General features: G+C 49.0%; 1 protein-coding gene across 1 annotated transcript in view; it reads left to right on the forward strand.

Moving 5' to 3' along the window:
- WSCD2 (WSC domain containing 2) overlaps nucleotides 1-18,450 on the forward strand; it is a 91,986-nt gene that overhangs the window by 42,649 nt on the left and 30,887 nt on the right. The window contains exons 3-4 of the mRNA XM_081203098.1: nucleotides 4,258-4,372; nucleotides 10,711-10,895. Of these exons, the coding sequence (XP_081059224.1) occupies nucleotides 4,258-4,372; nucleotides 10,711-10,895 (300 nt within the window). The remainder of the gene's footprint in view (nucleotides 1-4,257; nucleotides 4,373-10,710; nucleotides 10,896-18,450) is intronic.

Consider the following 18,450-nt stretch of genomic DNA (forward strand, 5'->3'; position numbering starts at 1 on the left):
TCGTGACTGCTGTCACCATCTGCAGTGATCATGGAGCCACCGCTTTATTCCCGTGGTTTTCAAGCTAAGAGGGCTGCAAACATAGTTTCCTTTCCTGGATCCCAATAACATGGAAATGGACACTAAGCACTAACTGTATTCCATTAGTTTTCCTGAAGTGAATTTCGTTTCATGTGAATGGACATCTTCTTCTTTCTTCTTCTTCTTTCGCGATCCCTCGTAGCGGAGTAAGATTGTCTTCCATAAACACGGTTTTAACAGTGAGTCCGTAAGTGATTATAGAGGCCAATTTTGGATCCACACATCCTTCCACAGTGGGGACATAGGTTTCCGGGCGGGAGTTGATCACGGTGAGGGTTTGCCAAGCATGCCTTCCTCTTAGCACGTTTCTCCCTTGCATCCTGAGTTCAGGTGTCTTCAAAGCTCATGACACCATTGGTAAAGGCTGTTCTCCAACTGGAGCGCTCGCAGGCCAGTGTTTCCCAGTTGTCCGTGTTTATACTACATTTTTTTTTAGATTTGCCTTGAGACAGTTTTAAAACTCTTTTGTTGACCACCAGCATTACGCTTTCCATTTTTAAGTTCGGAATAGAGTAGTTGCTTAATGAGGAAATCAGGATTACATTTACATGGCAGTGAATTCCATTTGCACAATGTGTTAATTTCCCACATTATATCTGAGCTTTCGCACAACGTAAATGCTTCTTCTTGAATATAGCACAAGTTTAGCACTCGTTTCCATATTATTTGCAAACAAATTCCCCACCCCCCAGAAGGAAATGACGCAGAAACGAGCATGACACTGCGCTATATTCCACAAGTGGCTTTTACATTGTGTGAAAGCTCAAATATAAAGCAGAGCTTGACAGTCAGAGAAAAGTCATGAAAATGGAATAAACTGCTGTGTGAACATAGCCAGAGAACATAGCCCTCCAGATGTTTTGGCCTACAACTCCCATGATCCCTAGCTAGCAGGGCCAGTGGTCAGGGATGATGGGAACTGTAGTCTCAAAACATCTGGAGGGCCGAGTTTGAGACAGCCTGTTCTAAGTCATTGTTGCAGTGCCCTCTCGGCTCGGCGCCCGGTGCGGGCAAACCGACAACGCTCCTCTGCTTTGTGGGTTCCTTCCAGTTCTATATTTCTGTGATTCCGAGGCTGGCTCAGCAGGTGATATTTTCACAGCTTCCTGCCTCTGGCAATTTCTGTCCTAATCAGTAAGACTTCAGGTTCCTTGTCAGGCCATATTAATAGGCATGGCTTTAACAGATTACAGAACAGCTGACTGCCCACCTGGCACTTGGAGAGGAATGTCCTCCCCTCCTTTACCCCCCCCCTCCTTAATAGGCGTAAGAAATGGCAGTAGCTACGCTTCGCTGAACAAACAGCCTGAGCGATGCGCACTGCCAAAGTTTCTGCCCAACAGGCCCCCGCTGCATTCTTTATTGCATCCAAGGGGGTGGTTGGGAGGGTTGGAGGAACTGAAGATGGGAAAATGAAGCTTCGCTTGAGCTGCTGTTTCAGGGACAAGAAATTCCAGCCATAGCTGCAAGCCTCCTCATTGCCAACAACTGCGCTGGACTATAGAGTGAGCCACCCCCAGGAAGGGGAGGCAGGCTGTCTTCTCTGCCAACCAGTCAGGATCATGCTGACTCAAGTGGCAAAGCTGACTTCTGCCTGGTTGTCTCGATAGGAGACTTGAAACCCACCAGTTTCCACCCTGGTCCTGCCTTTTCACTTTAGGCTACTTTACAGATAGCACAGAAAATGTGTATCGTGTTTCTGGCCGGAGATGATGATGATGATTGTTAAGTTGTGGGTGAACATATCAGACGACACAGCAATTCTTCAAACAGCTCTTGTTTATTCAGAGGCCAGAACAGAACTGAACTGAAGGGTTCAGTCAGCCTGCTTATATAGAGCTCCAGTACCACGTAACTGTAACAATTTTCTAAAACTATCCAATCACTGAACGTCACTTTCGATCCCTTATTTGCATAACTATCTACAGTATCCCCCTGCTGGCCCAGGGTGAGAACTTCAGTACATAACAATGATGATGATGATGATGATAAATTTTATTTATACCCCGCCCTCCCCAGCCAAGGCCGGGCTCAGGGCGGCTAACAACCCATAATAAAAACAAGTTGATTGAAATACAACTTAAAAAACAAGATTAAAATACAACATTAAAACATTAAAATGCAGCCTCATCACAGGAGGAGAAAGGAAAAAGAAAGAGGGGGAGGGAATCAAATTGATTCCAAGCCGAAGGTCAGGCGGAACAACTCTGTCTTACAGGCCCTGCGGAAAGAAATCAGATCCTTCAGGGCCCTGGTCTCATGAGACAGAGCGTTCCACCAGGCTGGAGCCAGTGTTGAGAAGGCCCTGGCTCTGGCTGAGGCTAATCTAACTTCCTTAGGGCCCAGGACCTCTATGGTGTGGCTATTTATGGACTTTAAGGCTTTTCCGACTCACCTGGAAGGTGGTGGACTCTCCTACACTGGAGGTTTTTAAGCAGAGGTTGGACGGCCATCTGTCATGGATGCTTTAGTTGAGATTCCTGCATTGCAAGGGGTTGGAATACAGTGGTACTTTGGAAGTCGAATGGAATCTGTTCCAGAAGTCCGTTTGACTTCCAAAACATTCAGAAACCAAGTTTGCACCTTCCGATTGGCTGCAGGAAGCTCCTGCAGCCAATCAGAAGCCATGGAACGTGCGCCGGACGTTTGAGTTCCAAAGAACGTTTGCAAATGGAACACTCACTTCTGGGTTTGCGTTGTTCGGGAGCCAAAATGTTTGGCTCGCAAGGCATTCAGCTTCCGAGGTACGACTGTAGATTATGTTTGGTGTTGCTTCCAACTCTACAATTATACGGATCCGATTCCATGCTTTAAACCTATAGATCTGCTCAGAGATGCTGTTTTGTTGTGATTTCGTTGTGCTGCTAGTTCAAAAGAATCCCGCGCCACTTCCTCCCTGCCAAAAGGCAGCGAGGCATCGTATCGTGACCAATGTCTGCTTTTGGGCAAGTTGTACACAACAATGGATAATTTCTTCCCTGAAAGTTGTTCAAGGCTCATTTCTGAAAAAGGAAATACAGAAATCTGGGACACGGCAGCATTGCTAAATGCCTGATCTCTCCCCAGGCGCTGGGACCATGCTCTCCTCACAATCCCTTTAAGAGCAGCCTCCCCCGTGACTTTCTCAGTAGTGAACGAGAGAGTTCCTACTGAGGAGGCAGCGCTGCCTCTCCTCTCAGGCACCCAGTGTGTCGTGTGTCGCTAAGCGGAACGGATGCAGCAACTCAGGTCATCGTGGCTGAACGTTAAACTCTCTCTTTGAATGATCTGAGGGGGCTTAGCAAAAGTGGAAGATCGAGGCGGCGGCGGCAAAAAATGGCTGCGGAAAGGGACTTAGTGCCTGTACGACATGCGTCAAACGGCTCTTCTCCAGTCCATTACGAAGCCTCGGCTCTGCTTCCATAGCTGGAGGCAGCAGGGTTACTGAATCCCAGTTACTGGAAACCCTAGGAGAGGAGATGACTCTAATAATAATAATAATAATAATAATAATAATAATAATAATAATAATAATAATAATAATTTATTATTTATACCCCGCCCATCTGGCTGAGTTTCCCCAGCCACTCTAGGCGGCTCCCAATCAAGTATTAAAAACAATACAGCATTAAATATTAAAAACTTCCCTGAACAGGGCTGCCTTCAGATGTCTTCTAAAAGTCTGGTAGTTGTTTTTCTCTTTGACATCTGATGGGAGGGCGTTCCACAGGGCGGGTGCCACTACCGAGAAGGCCCTCTGCCTGGTTCCCTGTAACCTCACTTCTCACAATGAGGGAACCGCCAGAAGGCCCTCAGTGCTGGACCTCAGTGTCCGGGCTGAACGATGGGGGTGGAGACGCTCCTTCAGGTATACAGGACCGAGGCTGTTTCGGGCTTTAAAGGTCACCAACACTTTGAATTGTGCTTGGAAACATACTGGGAGCCAATGCTCTTGCTGGTTTTGCTTTGGGGCTCCTGGTTGGCCGCTGTGAGAACAGGATTGGCCTGATCCAGCATGTTCTTCTGACGTGCATGAGGAGGGACACTGCCCTGATTTCCCCGAATAAAAAAATGTGAAGCATAAAGAATGATTTTGGTTGTTTGTGGTGTCCCTCAACAAGGGCCGGTGACACCAGTAGTGGGAAATTAAATTAAAATTAAGAACAGCTCCTTTTAACACCTGTCTCCCTTTCACAGCAAAATACATCGGCTGTTACGTCGACAACACCCACCGGAGAGCCCTGCGTGGAGTGTCCTTCTTTGACTACAAAAAAATGACATTGTTCCGTTGCCAAGACAACTGCGCCGAACGGTAGGGTGGCGAGAGAGAGCTGGGACTTCATTAATTCCAAGGCATCAAATGTATTTCTCTCCTGTCAGCTCCGGAGGCTCGACTCTTTCCCCGTGGTTGCTTTTCTTCCTCCCTCACTGCCTCCCAATAATTTCGAAAGATCAATATTTTTTTTCCACGCTTGGGGGGGGGGAGGCAAGGCCTCATTTGCAGTGGAATGGCCTTCTCTCGACAAGACGGGGAGCCTAGAAACTCTGGCGAGAGGAACCTGCAGTAGCTGTGGAAAAAGAGTAGGGAACCATTTTAAGTCATGGCTTCTTCCCCCAGAGAATTCTGGGAGCTGTGGTTTTTGTTGAGTTGTCGAGAGCTATGATTCCTGGGGCGCTTTAGCAAGTCCGTCTCCCTCCCCAGGGAACTCTGGGAATTGTGGCTCTGCGAGGGGAAGAGGGGTCTTCTAACAACCGAAGGAGCAAAGGTCACAGGCAAGGCTCAGTTGGGAGATAAGGATCAAAAGAGGCCATATTTACACCATGCCATGATGCTACTTTAAACAGTCACGACATCCTCCAGAGAACCATGGGAGCTGAGAGTTTTTACCAGACCCCTGTTCCCCTCAGAGAGCTGTAATTCCCGGAATGGTTTAACAAGCAATTCCTCTCCACAGGGAACTCTTGAAATTGTAGTTCTGGGAGGGAAACAGCAAATATCAGCATCTTTAGCAAATGACAGCTCCCGGGCTTCTCTGGGGGAAGCCATGACTGGTATTCACAGAATCATAAAATTGTAGAGTTGGAAGGGACCCCAAGGGTCATCTAGTCCAACCCCCTGCAATACAGGAATTTTTTGCCCAACGTGGGGCTTGAAACCACAACCCTGAGATTAAGAATCTTGTGCTTTACCAACTGAGCTATCCCAAGTCTATAGTGCTTTAAATGTATGATGGGAACGTGGTCTCTGTGGACCTTTCACAGCAGCTTGGGGTACCAAGAGAGAGTTTAGCCAGTGGCAGAAACATGGTTGGGGTCCGCTTTCCCTAAAATCTCATTTTGCAGAAGCAAAGGCCAAAGATTGATTGGCAAATGGCAAGGGATGAGGGAAGCTGGAGTCCAATGACACCAGGAGTGGTAAAGGACCTGCTTCCCTGGTGTGGAGCAACGTGAGTGAGGATGTAGCTAACTTCTCAGATGTGGGATTCTGGGTTAAAAGAAAACATCTCTGGAGCCTTTCCCACCTTGTTTTTCTGGACCAGGATTTCACCACATCACTAGCACCTGCTGGGTCTCTTTTACTTATCGCTTCAATTGCAGAACACACATCATACTGGCTTCCCCAACCTGCCTAGCCTTTAAGTAATGTGTTCGTGTCCCACTCTATGATCTATAAGGCACGTGGAGATTTTTTTTTCTTGAAAAGTGATGCTTCCTCCTGCTCGCTTTGAGTAAATCATTCGGCACCGAGCGCCAAGAAGCAACCCAAATTGCTTCTTCACACAGACGACATCTGTGCAGCAAGAACTGCAACAGGAAATTGGCCCAATGGACATTTGGCCCAAGACAATTCCATTTCAAATATGAATTAATTATCGTGGATTATTTTTCTTTGCTTCCTCCCGAGATTTTAGGGCTATCGTACATGGTTTTCTTCTCCCCACCACACTCCCATTTTTATCCTCACGACAACTCAGTGAGGTAGGCCAGGCTAAGGGATGGTGGGTGGTCTTGGCTCATCATTTCGTATTGTGCTAAACTGTTTCACAGTGAGGCCTTTGAGGGTCTCAAAGAGTGTTTTAGTTGGGCTCAGTAGGGGAATTGAGAATGACTCAGTTGTGAATGTCCACCCATCATTTTATTTCTATGCCACCTTTCCAAAGTTAAAAGCGTCTTACAGCATGTAAAAGAAATACATAACTACAAACATAACAAAAATAATACAGTGGTACCTTGGGTTAAGTACTTACCGTATTTTTCGCCCTATAAGACGCACTTTTCCCCCTCCAAAAATGAAGGGGAAATCTGGGTGCGTCCTATGGGGCGAATGCAGGCTTTCGCTGAAGCCTGGAGAGCGAGAGGGGTCCGTGCGCACCGACCCCTCTCGCTCTCCAGGCTTCAGGAAGCTATCCCAAGTCTTGCAAGCCCGGCGGGATGTCCCGCGGGCTCGCAAGGCTTGCGGGCAGCAGCCTGCACCCAAAAGCTGGGGACAGCGGGGAGGCGCAGAGCCGCCACCCCGCTATTCCCCGACCTGAACTGGAGGCTGGCGGGGGGAGAAGCAAGCCTGCTTCTCCCCCCGCCAGCCCCACAAGCTCGGGGGATGGGATGGCGGAGCGCCGCCATCCCGCTATTCCCCGACCTGATCGGGAGGCTGGCGGGGGGAGAAGCAAGCCTGCTTCTCCCCCCCGCCAGCCCCACAAGCTCGGGGGATAGGGGGGTGGCGAAGCGCCACCATCCCGCTATTCCCCGACCTAATCTGAAGGCTGGGGGTGGGAGAAGCAAGCCTGCTTCTCTCCCCCCCCCCGCCAGCCCCACAACCTCCAGATCAGGTCGGGGAATAGCGGGATGGCGGCGCTCCGCCATCCCCCTATTCCCCGACCTGATCTGGAGGCTGGGGGTGGGAGAAGCAAGCCTGCTTCTCCCCCCCACAAGCTCGGGGGATAGGGGGATGGCGAAGCGCCACCATCCCGCTATTCCCCGACCTGATCTGGAGGCTGGGGGTGGGAGAAGCAAGCCTGCTTCTCCCCCCCGCCAGCCCCACAACCTCCAGATCAGGTCGGGGAATAGCGGGATGGCAGCGCTCCGCCATCCCACTATTCCCCGACCTGATCTGGAGGCTGGGGGTGGGAGAAGCAAGCCTGCTTCTCCCCCCCACCATCCCCACAACCTCCAGATCAGGTCGGGGAATAGCGGGATGGCAGCGCTCCGCCATCCTGCTATTCCACGACCTGATCTGGAGGCTGGGGGTGGGAGAAGCAAGCCTGCTTCTCCCCCCCACCATCCCCACAACCTCCAGATCAGGTCGGGGAATAGCGGGATGGCAGCGCTCCGCCATCCCCCTATTCCCCGACCTGATCTGGAGGCTGGGGGTGGGAGAAGCAAGCCTGCTTCTCCCCCCGCCAGCCCCACAAGCTCGCGGGATGGCGGGCCAAGCCATCTGAAGGCAGAAGAGGGAGACGGAGCACTCCATCTCCCTCTTCTAGCTTGGGATGGTTGCGCAAAGCCTCTGCAGGGCAGCGCAATGCGCTGCCCCGCAGAGGCTTGGGAGGCTGTCCCTGAAGGCAGAAGAGGGAGACGAAGTGCTCCGTCTCCCTCTTCTAGCTTGGGGATGGCTGCGCAAACCTGGGGGGAAATCAAATTTTTTCCTTTGATTTCCCCCCCCCCCCAAAAAAAATAGGTGCGTCCTATGGGCCGGTGCGTCCTATAGGGCGAAAAATACGGTAATTCATTCCGAAGGTGCGTTCTTAACCTGAAACTGTTCTTAACCTGAAGCACCACTTTAGCTAATGGGGCCTTCTGTCGCTGCTGCCCCACCGCAGTCCGATTTCTGTTCTTATCCTGAAGCAAAGTTCTTAACCTGAAGCACTATTTCTGGGTTAATGGAGTCCGTAACCTGAAGCGTATGTAACCGAGATACCACTGTAGTCATAAACAAAACATTTAAAATGTACACAACCAATTTGAACAATTTCGACATAAATCGTGAGATTCAAAATAAAGATACCAAAAATAAACAGCACCCCCCAAACCACTAAACAATACTCCAGCCTAAGATTTTGAAAAAGTACCTACAGATGCGGAATCCAGATTGAAACAGCCATGTGGCGGGGGAGGGGAGAAGGTTTTTAACCCTCCCCCCATGTTATTTTCCCAGTGAACACAGCCCCCCCCAGCTGCTATTTGTGTCCATGACAACGGGAGATTTCCTTGCAATGCAAATAGCATCTTCAGAGGACCAATTTCCAGCAGGACTGTAGCGAGGACACTGGGTGTATAGGATATCTGGTATCTGTCTGGTATCTGTTGCTGGACCATGGCGCAGGCCAGTCTCCTCCTCACAGCCTTAGTTGGTATAATGGGACTCTTGAGGATGATGGAGGATGGCAAGGGGGTGGAGGTCAGTGCACAGGAACCAGAGCAGCAGGACCCATCACTAGAGGGTCCCCTGTCTCCCCAAACATAGCAGGCTCTGAGGCCGAGGGAACAGCAGGAGGAGCACTCTAGGAAACTGAGGCAGGCAATGGCCCACAGCCTAGCTCTCTAATTGCCCAGGTGTCTTCCTTCCTTTGGCTCCCAGTACGTTTCCGAGCACAATTCAAAGTGTTGGTGCTGACCTTGAAAGCCCTAAATGGCCTCGGTCCAGTATACCTGAAGGAGCGTCTCCACCCCCATCGTTCAGCCCGGACACTGAGGTCCAGCGCCAAGGGCCTTCTGGCAGTTCCCTCGCTGCAAGAAGCCAAGCTACAGGGAACCAGGCAGAGGGCCTTCGCAGTAGTGGCACCCACCCTGTGGAACGCCCTCCCACCAGATGTCAGAGAAAAACAACTACCAGACTTTTAGAAGACATCTGAAGGCAGCCATGTTTCGGGAAGCTTTTAATGTTTAACAGACTACTGTATTTTAATACTTTGTTGAAAGCCGTCCCAGAGTGGCTGGGGAAACCCAGCCAGATGGGCGGGGTATGAATATATTATTATTATTATTATTATTATTATTATTATTATTATTATTATTATTATTTGTACTAGGGATGGGGACTATGTGGATGGAATTTTCTAAATATACTTGATATTAGGGATAGGCCCTAACCCACCCTGCCCCAAAATCCCTCCCTTGCTGCTTAATCTCAACAAGAGTGTCCCCATCCCTGGCCCGGTTCACTAAAAATACAAACAATTATTGCGTATTATCTTCATTATTATACATATAATGCTCTATGCCTATTAGGATTACTGGTTCTGATAGGGTCCTGGTTCAATTTGGATCAGTACGGACCTGATTTAACCAGATTCAGACCCCCAAATCTGAATCAAAATTAGGCAATCCCAATCTTCAGTGGTCAGGGCCTCCTCGGATTACAGGGGAAACTTCCCAGTGTGTGCCAGAGAAATTTTGAGGTTGTCCCACGAAACTTAAGAAGACGCAGCGCCGCATTCGGAAGCGTACAATATTTTTGAAAAGGAAAAGAAAAGAGGGGAAAGTGGGAAAGAAAAAGAAGGGAGGAAAGGGATTTTGTGAGGCAAAGGCCTCCAGGGACCATAGAATGTGTTACCCCATGAAAAACAACATTGACACACAACTCCCTGCCAGGGCCGGCCCAGGGCATTGTGCCACTTGAGGCAAAACTGAAAATAACACCCTGCACAATCTCCTCTTCCACAAGTCCCGCACTGCCACAGCCAGCTCCTCCTCCTCCTGCTGCCCAAGGAGACTGGGGACGGGCCAGGGAAGGCCTAGTGCGCTGGCAGAAGAGAAAAAGGAGGCTGGCGAAAGATAGGTGGTGGAGGAGGAGACAGCCCAGAAGTCCAAGAGGCAGTGAATGGCAAGCTTCTCAGAGGCTGGATCTGCTACCCCTCCCAGCTACCAGGAGCCTGCTGCCTGGGGTGAAGGCTTCACCAAGCCCTGGCCGGCCCTGCTCCCTGCGCATAGAAAGCAATTCCCAACTTCTGTGTGCAGGCAGCCTTTCCGTGGTGAGGCAGTTACGGTGGAAGCATCCCTCGCCTGGTTGCTATCTGCACAAAGACGGCTTAGCCATGTTCGAAGAACAGCTGATAAAGCTCTTGGACGTGGCTGAGATGGGAACGTTAATGTGTTTAATTAGAGGGAAACCATTAGTGACATTTGTTAAGGATTGGACATTTCTTATGGACTTTTTGCACGTGAAAGAGAAAATGAACTTGTAATATCTGTATTTAAAGATTGGAAAAATAGTGGCTTATAGCAGATAGAATGGTTGGATCTTAAGGAATGAATATCATAAGTAGCGGCAGCAAAGAGAGCCAGAAGTCCTTTTGTTTTTCTTCTTCTTTGTTTTGTTTTTCCCCTTTCTTTCCCTTTTTTCTCGCTTTCTCTTTCTTTAGTTTTCTCCTTTTCTTATCTTTCCTTCCTTCTGACTTTGTTCTCTTTCAAGACTAAGCAGCTGTTTTATCTCAGCATATTATAAAAAGGAGGACATCCTTTACCTGCAAAGTGGCCAATTTCAAGGTGGGCTGCACAGCATGAGATTTCGGATGGTGCTGTTCAGGACCAAGGACAGCTGCACAAATGTTCAGCTTTCGGGTAGCCAAGTCCAGCCGCTGAATCGGAACACAGGCCGCCGCTACCACCACCAAAACCTCCAAACAAAATGCTCTCTCTCCCTCTCCTTTCCAGGGGTTACCTCTTCGCAGGCCTAGAGTTTGGGGCCGAATGCTATTGTGGCCACAAGATCCAAGCGGCGAACGTCAGTGATTCGGAATGCAACATGGAGTGTAAGGGAGAAAAGAGCAACATTTGTGGTGGGGTGAACCGACTCTCAATCTACCGCCTGGAGTTGGCCCAAGAGTCTGCAAGGAGGTGTAAGTATTGACTCGTTTGGGATCGAGAACTAGGGCGGCCCAAGGGATCAGAGGCTGGGGCTGATGGCATTGAGATCAAGGTGTCCTAATATCTCAAGGGATATCTGATGCTGTTGGCTATTAGGGATGTGTAGGCATGTGTCTTGCGTGGCGAGTTCCCGCCTCCCCCCTCAGAAATAAAGACACGAGACACAAGAATTAGAGTTAATGGGTCAAATTAGGCCACAACTTTATTGATTACAGGAATTGGGCAGTATTGGCTTAGGCATTGGTCCTATCATCTAACCGGCTTCAGCCTGATTGCATGAAAGCTGGCACGGGTTAACCACCAGTAGGGGAAGTCTTGCTGATGCACATCAACTAGGAGCTCCCCGGGGTCACCGCTTGGGGGCGTGCCGTGGGCCCACACCTCCATAGGCTTAGGACAAGGCCACGCCCCCTGGAATCCTTTACCGGACTACCCTTTGATTTGGGGGAAGGTGATTGTGCTTCCTCCCCCCTTCATCTGCATAACAATACCCCTACCAATGCCTAACCACCAATACTGAGGAGCTGTGACGGTTTGCTACGAGGTAGGCGAAAACTAAGTGGCTGGCGCCAATCTGCCAATTGGAAAAATTCCTAGCAGGCCTCTCGACGGCGACCAACCCGAGTCCATAGCAAAGTCGGAGAGCCTAGCCTAATGGGTGGGAGGGGAAACCTGAACAGCTGAGGCATGGCCCGCACTGGCCCTAAATAGGGCCGGCCACACCTCCCGGGCCAGCCGATTGGCTGGCCAGGGGGATGACGCATCCAAGGATTCCCCTAGTATTGCGGGGGCTATCAGCCAGCCCTCGCGAGTGTGGGGAGGGGTGTGAAGCCCGCAACCCCACCTCCTCCCTAGCTCAGAAGTGGCTTTGCAGAACACTAGACCAGGGGTCCCCAAACTAAGTCCCGTGGGCTGGATAAGGCCTGAGGGACTTGTTTATCCGGCCCGCAACGACCCCCGCTGCTTGCTGCCACCACCCACTCTTACCGATGCTGCACTGTGTGGCTGCCCACTTTCGGGTCAGAGGAGCACTGGAAATAGCTTGTGCGTTATTTGCGCATGCGCAAGCGTTATTTCCGGTGCACATCCAGGTCGGAGGAGGCCCATGCACATGCGCACAAGCTATTTCCGGGGCTCCTCCAACCCGGAAGTGCGCCGGAAATAGCGTGTGTGCACGTGTATGGGCATGCGCTCCCCCGCCCTCTGGCCCATTGCGCAATTGGCGCTGGAGACACCAGCCTAAGGCGCGGTAAGTTTGCTGGCCCCTGCACTACACCCTCCACACTGTACCCTCACTACAGCTGCAGCTGCTACATACCCTCTGGTAATTTTACTAGGCTGTTAAAAAAAAAAGGTAAAGGACCTCTGGACCAGTCAAGGCGACTATGGGGTTGCGGTGCTCCTCTTGCTTTCAGGCCAAGGGAGCCAGTGTTTGTCCACAAACAGCTTTCCAGGTCATGTGGCCAGCAAGACTAAACCGCTTCTGGCACAACAGAACACCGTGATGGAAACCAGAGTGCACGGAAACACTGTTTACTTACCAGCCACAGGGGTACCTATTTATCTACTTGCACTGGTGTGCTTTCAAACTGCTAGGTTGGCAGGAGCTGAGGCAGAGCAACAGGAGCTCACTCCGTCGTGGGGATTCAAACCACCAACCTTCTGATTTGCAAGCCCAAGAGGGTCACTGTTTTAGACCACAGCACCACCCGCATCCCTTACCTTACCGTTACTAGGCTGTAGTTAAACTATGGAACTCGCTCCCCCAGGAGTGCATAGAGATGGCTGTATGTTCTGCCTCCATGGTTGGAGACAGTTAAGCTTCTGATTAACAGTTGCTGTAAATCATAGGCAAGAAGAGAACTCTTGTGACTGGATCCTGCTTGCTAGTTTCCTACATGCACCAAGCTGGCCACTGTGGGAACAGGATGCAGGACTTGATGGGCCTGATCCAGCTGGCTCTGTGTTCTTGTTTTCACAAGGAAAAGCAATGACAAACCTAGACAGCATCTTAAAAAGCAGAGACAGCACCTTGCCAACAAAGGTCCATGTAGTAAAAGCTCTGGTGTTCCCAGTAGTGATGTATGGAAGTGAGAGCTGGACCATAAAGAAGGCTGATCACCGAAGAATTGATGCTTTTGAATTATGGTGCTGGAGGAGGCTCTTGAGAGTCCCATGGACTGCAAGAAGATCAAACCTCTCCATTCTGAAGGAAATCAGCCCTGAGTGCTCACTGGAAGGACAGATCGTGAAGCTGAGGCTCCAATACTTTGGCCACCTCATGAGAAGAGAAGACTCCCTGGAAAAGACCCTGATGTTGGGAAAGATGGAGGGCACAAGGAGAAGGGGACGACAGAGGACGAGATGGTTGGACAGTGTTCTCGAAGCTACCAGCATGAGTTTGACCAAACTGCGGGAGGCAGTGGAAGACAGGAGTGCCTGGCATGCTCTGGTCCATGGGGTCACGAAGAGTCAGACACGACTAAATGACTAAACAACAACAACAAGAAAGCTTGGGTTTCAAAACCAAAGCTGAGGTCCTTTGGATGCTGCGCCATGATCTCAAATCCTACGCTTGAGGTGCGTTTGTGAACACTGGCGATCTACAGCCTTGGATAGTCGGGACTGGAAAATGTGAAGGTGTTTGTGGGAGGGAAGGAATCCCTCCCAGAGCACTCTCAGCCGACCAATTGGGTGCAATGCAGGGAAAGGAAGGCCTAGGTGCTTGAGCTGCCTTAATGAGTTTGAAATGGGCTTTTGATTTCTTCCCTGCTCTCAAAGGCTTTTCTGCATCTCGCCTCTAATTTTGCATTCATTGCGTTCCTCCCTGTCTTCTGTAGTTAAGGAGGTGGGCCGGGAGGCTCATTAGCTGGTGCTTAAATGTCAACGGCAGAGAGGAGAATCCAGGCAGGCAGGGGAAGGGAAGAGATTATGGGGGAACCTTGGTGGGCCATGGGGCAGTGGGATCAAGCTGGCAACCTGCAGGAGGAAGCACAATTGTCCATAGCAAGCCTGCGAAGGAAAAGGCCAAAAACTGTTTTCGCAGTGCCTTTCCTGCTTCCTGTGCGCCAGGGGATGGGCGCCTCTTCCAACCTCACAGAGAGAGAGCGAGAGAGAGCTAATCAGAAAATGATGGGGGAATGGCATTTCCTACATTCCCCTTTGGTGGAAAGAGGAACCTGGCTCTCACCCGCAGTTTGCCTGGAGGTCTGGCACTCGCTTCCCTGTGGAATGTGAGGCAAAGGCACTGGGTGCATGGAGCACTCTGGCTGCCGTGACCCTCCGATCCTATTCTTGGAAGCACAGTCGATCCTGCTAACTGGGGTTTTTTAACCGGAGTAAACTACAGGCGTGTGCTAGAGATGGTGAGAAACTGCGAAAACGAACCCAGCTACAAGGATTTAAAAGGTTTGGATTGAGAGGGGATTTTATTTGGTGAAAGAGACAGTGTGGTTTTTCTCTACGCTTCTGATATGGCAACCCTCCCTGGAACGCAATCTACACGTACAAGTGTGAAAGGAAGAAATTGGAATATAGATTTGGAATTTAACAAAACTGGAACTGCATGCGTGAAAGAAAGAAACTGAGAGGGGCGGGAAATGCTATGCTTTGAAAATATGCAGCAAAGTCCTCCCAAACCTCCGTTATTCTTGAAGGAGTGTGTTTGAGATAAGGGCAATTGGCCATAAATCAGTGGCAGGGAAGAAAGGAGTCTACCAGCTGCGGGAATAGAAGCTTTCGGATTAACTATTTGCAGTCTGGATTCAGACCGTTCTTCCTAGGCTGGAGAAATGGCGAAGACGGCTTGTTTACTGGAAGCCAAATCACGGGATGAAGTGATGCAGTGACTTTTGGAAACTGTGAGATAACCGCTTCTCCCAAGGCGTGGCAGAAACCATCAAAAGTTGTAGGAAGGAAGGATAAAACACCATATATAGATGGGGAAACATCCTGGGGAGAAACTTGTCATGTGCAGGAAAGAATAAGGATTACAGAGTTCCTCATTTGAAACTTTACAAATTACCTGACATAACAACACGAACGAAACCACAATATTGTAGCTGTCATATAAGGGATTATTATATCTGAATGGAATACAATGGAAATTATTAAGATTTTGGAACACAGAAAAATGTAGAAGAATGAAGCCAGCAAATCTAGCAGCGAATCTTTGCAGCATTTTGCAACAAAAGCCCCTGCATTTTGCACCCCCAATTTCATAAGATCTCTGACAGTGGTGGTAGTTTTGGGGATCATTCTGAGTTTGCATGATTTTGCCTTTAAGTGCAACCCCTGGAAGCATAAGACATACATAAGTTGCAGTCTTACTGTACAGTTACAAGGGTTTATGCTGGAGGAATAAGTTGTCTTTCTATCTATTGACCCCCCCCCACTGGTTCAGGTAACCAACAACAAGTGTTGTTGTGTTACTCCCAACACACACACACACACACACACACACACACCAGTGCTTTTCAAATTCAAAAATCGAAAGAGGAGCCCATTGGGTCTAACCTTAGCGACTGTTAACGATTGGTGGCCAGTGGCCATGAGAGATTAATTTTAGCTTTTGATTTGTGCAGAGTTCGTGAAAACTGTAGAATTCCCTCGAGAGAGAAAGATTGCTAAAGAGGGAGAAATCAATAGTGGAGAGCTGTGGTTTGGCATAAAAGCGGCGAAAGAGGAGCTATGGCAGCTTGCTTAGAAATATTCCGGATGTTGGTGACAGATGCAATTTTCCAAATGACAGGAATAAGAGTTTCTGTTGGCTTCATGGCTTATAGTGCTGTTAAAGAACTTGGACAAATAAATTGGAAGGGGGTCGGTTTTTTCTTCATTATATTTATTTATTTATTATACTAAAATTAACATTGCTTAAAATATAAATATAAATTAAATCCCCCATTAATAATGATGATAATGATGATTATGATAATTTTATTATTTATACCCCACCCATCTGGCTGGGTTTCCCCAGCCACTCTGGGCAGTTTCCAGCAAAATATAAAAAAATAATAAAATGTCAGACATTAAAAACTTCCCTGAGCCTTCAGATGTTTTCTAAAAGTTGTGTAATTCTTTATCTGCCTGACATCTGATTGGTGAGCGTTCCACAGGGTGGGCACCATTACTGAAAAGGCCCTCTGCCTGGTTCTCTGCAACCTCACTTCTCGCAGGGAGGGAACCACCAGAAGGCCCTCAGCGCTGGACCTCAGCTGAACGAAGGGGTTGGAGCCGCTCCTTCAGGTATACTAGACCGAGGCAGTTTAGGGCTTTAAAGGTCAGCACCAACACTTTGAATTGTGCTCAGAAACATACTGGGAGCTAATGTAGGTATGTCAGGACCAGTGTTATGTGGGCTCAGTCACCAATCTAGTTGCTGCATTCTGGATTAGTTGTAGTTTCCGAGTCACCTTCAAAGGTAGCCTTTGAACAGGATTTCAGGATTCAGAATACATTTCTTCAAAGCACAATATACTCTACAAGAATCTTCCATTTAACACAATATTCAATCTACTATATAAATATACTCTCGGGGAGTGCCTGTTGCAGCCCAGAAATCAGTAGAACCCCCAAAATATTGTGTGTGCTTTTAAAAAACCAAATAGTGTCTGTCAGATGGCTGTTGCGGTTGCTCAAGAATAACCAGGCAGGACTCCAAACCTGTGTTTTACAGGTTTTATTTTGGTGCAAACTATTTACAGTGAAGAGCTCCAAAGCTCATGTCTGGCTCAATCGCTAGCAGAATCTGGGAGTGGTCCTTTTTTGGACCTCCCCTAACACAGTGGCGTAGCGTGGGTTGTGTGAGAGCCAGTGTGGTGTAGTGGTTAAGAGCGGTAGTCACGTAATCTGGGAAACCGGGTTCGTGTCTCCGCTCCTCCACATGCAGCCGCTGGGTGACCTTGGGCTAGTCACACTTCTTTGAAGTCTCTCAGCCCCACTCACCTCACAGAGTGTTTGTTGTGGGGGAGGAAGGGAAAGGAGAATGTTAGCCGCTTTGAGACTCCTGAAGGGGAGTGAAAGGCGGGATATCAAATCCAAACTCTTCTTCTTCTTCTTCTTCTTGTCAGCACCCGGGGCAAGGCAAGTAATTTGTGCCCCCTAACCCGTGGATTTGCGCACCCTAACCCTAACCCCCAGATGTTGCGCCCGGTGCGGCCGGCCCCCCCTGCACCCCCCCACGCTACGCCACTGCCCTAACATAAGCATTTCGTTACCCCAAGCCTTCTTCTTCCCTCTTTGATCCTTAGACTACTGTGCAGGATGGGTGATGGTAAGGGCGTGTTTGCCTCCTGTCCGGCTTGCCCAGGAGTGGTGTTAAGGCTCTCACCAGCACCCTCTGGTCCTTGCACCTCTTCCCCACCTGGAGATGGTGCTTCCCTCCTCCCCGGAAGAGGAACTAACTGCTACGCAAGATTTTTGGAGGCTCCCTGTAACACAACTGCCCTTCTATTTCTCGCCTCTGAGCCAATGGAAGTTCCCTGACAGTGTCATTTGTGAGTTTTGACCATCACACCCAAAAAATGGGTGAACTCATTTTGTTCCGTTGTCTTAAATCAAAGCAGCACCCAGTATCCATAGTTTTCTGCAGTGACTCTCTGCTTGTGGAATGCTCTCCCCAGGGAGACTCCTCTGACACCTTCATTACAAATCTTTAGGCAACAGGCAAAAACATTTCTCTTCTCCCAGGCCTTTAATTAAGCAATTAATTAAACTGGGGGGTATTGTATTTGTTTTGTTTTTTTACCATGTTTTGTATTCTTGTGCTTTTATATTGTAAACCATCCTGTGATCCTCAGATGAAGGGCAGTATAGAAATTCAATAAAGAAGAATAAAAAACATTAACCTTCACCCCACCTCCATACCGAGTTTGGTGATGATATATTGAGAGTTGGCCAAACCTATGCCAAAGGACGGGTGAAGTCAAGCCAAATTCACGTTTTGGTCCGCCATCTTGATTCAAAATGGCACCCAAATATTGACAAAGTCCATTGCCTCCAGCTTGGGAATGCTTGCGCCAAGTCTGACGATGATATTGCTATTCTGCCTTGGTCAGGCGCTATCTGGTGTCCTGGTGTTCTGGGCACCACAATCTAAGAAGGGTGTTGGCAAGCTGGAGAGTGTGCAGAGGTGAGCAACCAAGAGGATCAAGGGACTGGAAACCAAGCCTTATGAGGAATGGCTGAAGGAGCTGGGCATGTTTAGCCTGGAAAAGAGGAGACTGCGAGGAGATATGAGAGCCATCTTCAAATATCTGAAAAGCTGTCACATGAAAGTTGAAGCAAAGTTGTTTTCTGCTTCTCAGGAGGGGAGAACCCAAACAAATGGAATCAAATGACAAGAAAGATTTCAACTGAACATTAGGAAGAACCTTCTGAGTGTTGGAGCTGTTCAACAGTTGGAACAGACACCCTAGGAATGTTGCGGATTCTCAGTTGTTAGAATTTTTTTAATGGAGGTTGGATGGTCACCTGTAAAAGATCCTTTAGCTGTGATTCCTGCATCGCGGCAGGCTGAATTAGATT

The sequence above is a fragment of the Podarcis bocagei genome (assembly GCF_964188305.1).
Source record: "Podarcis bocagei genome assembly, chromosome: 7".
NCBI classification, from domain to species: Eukaryota; Metazoa; Chordata; class Lepidosauria; order Squamata; family Lacertidae; genus Podarcis; species Podarcis bocagei.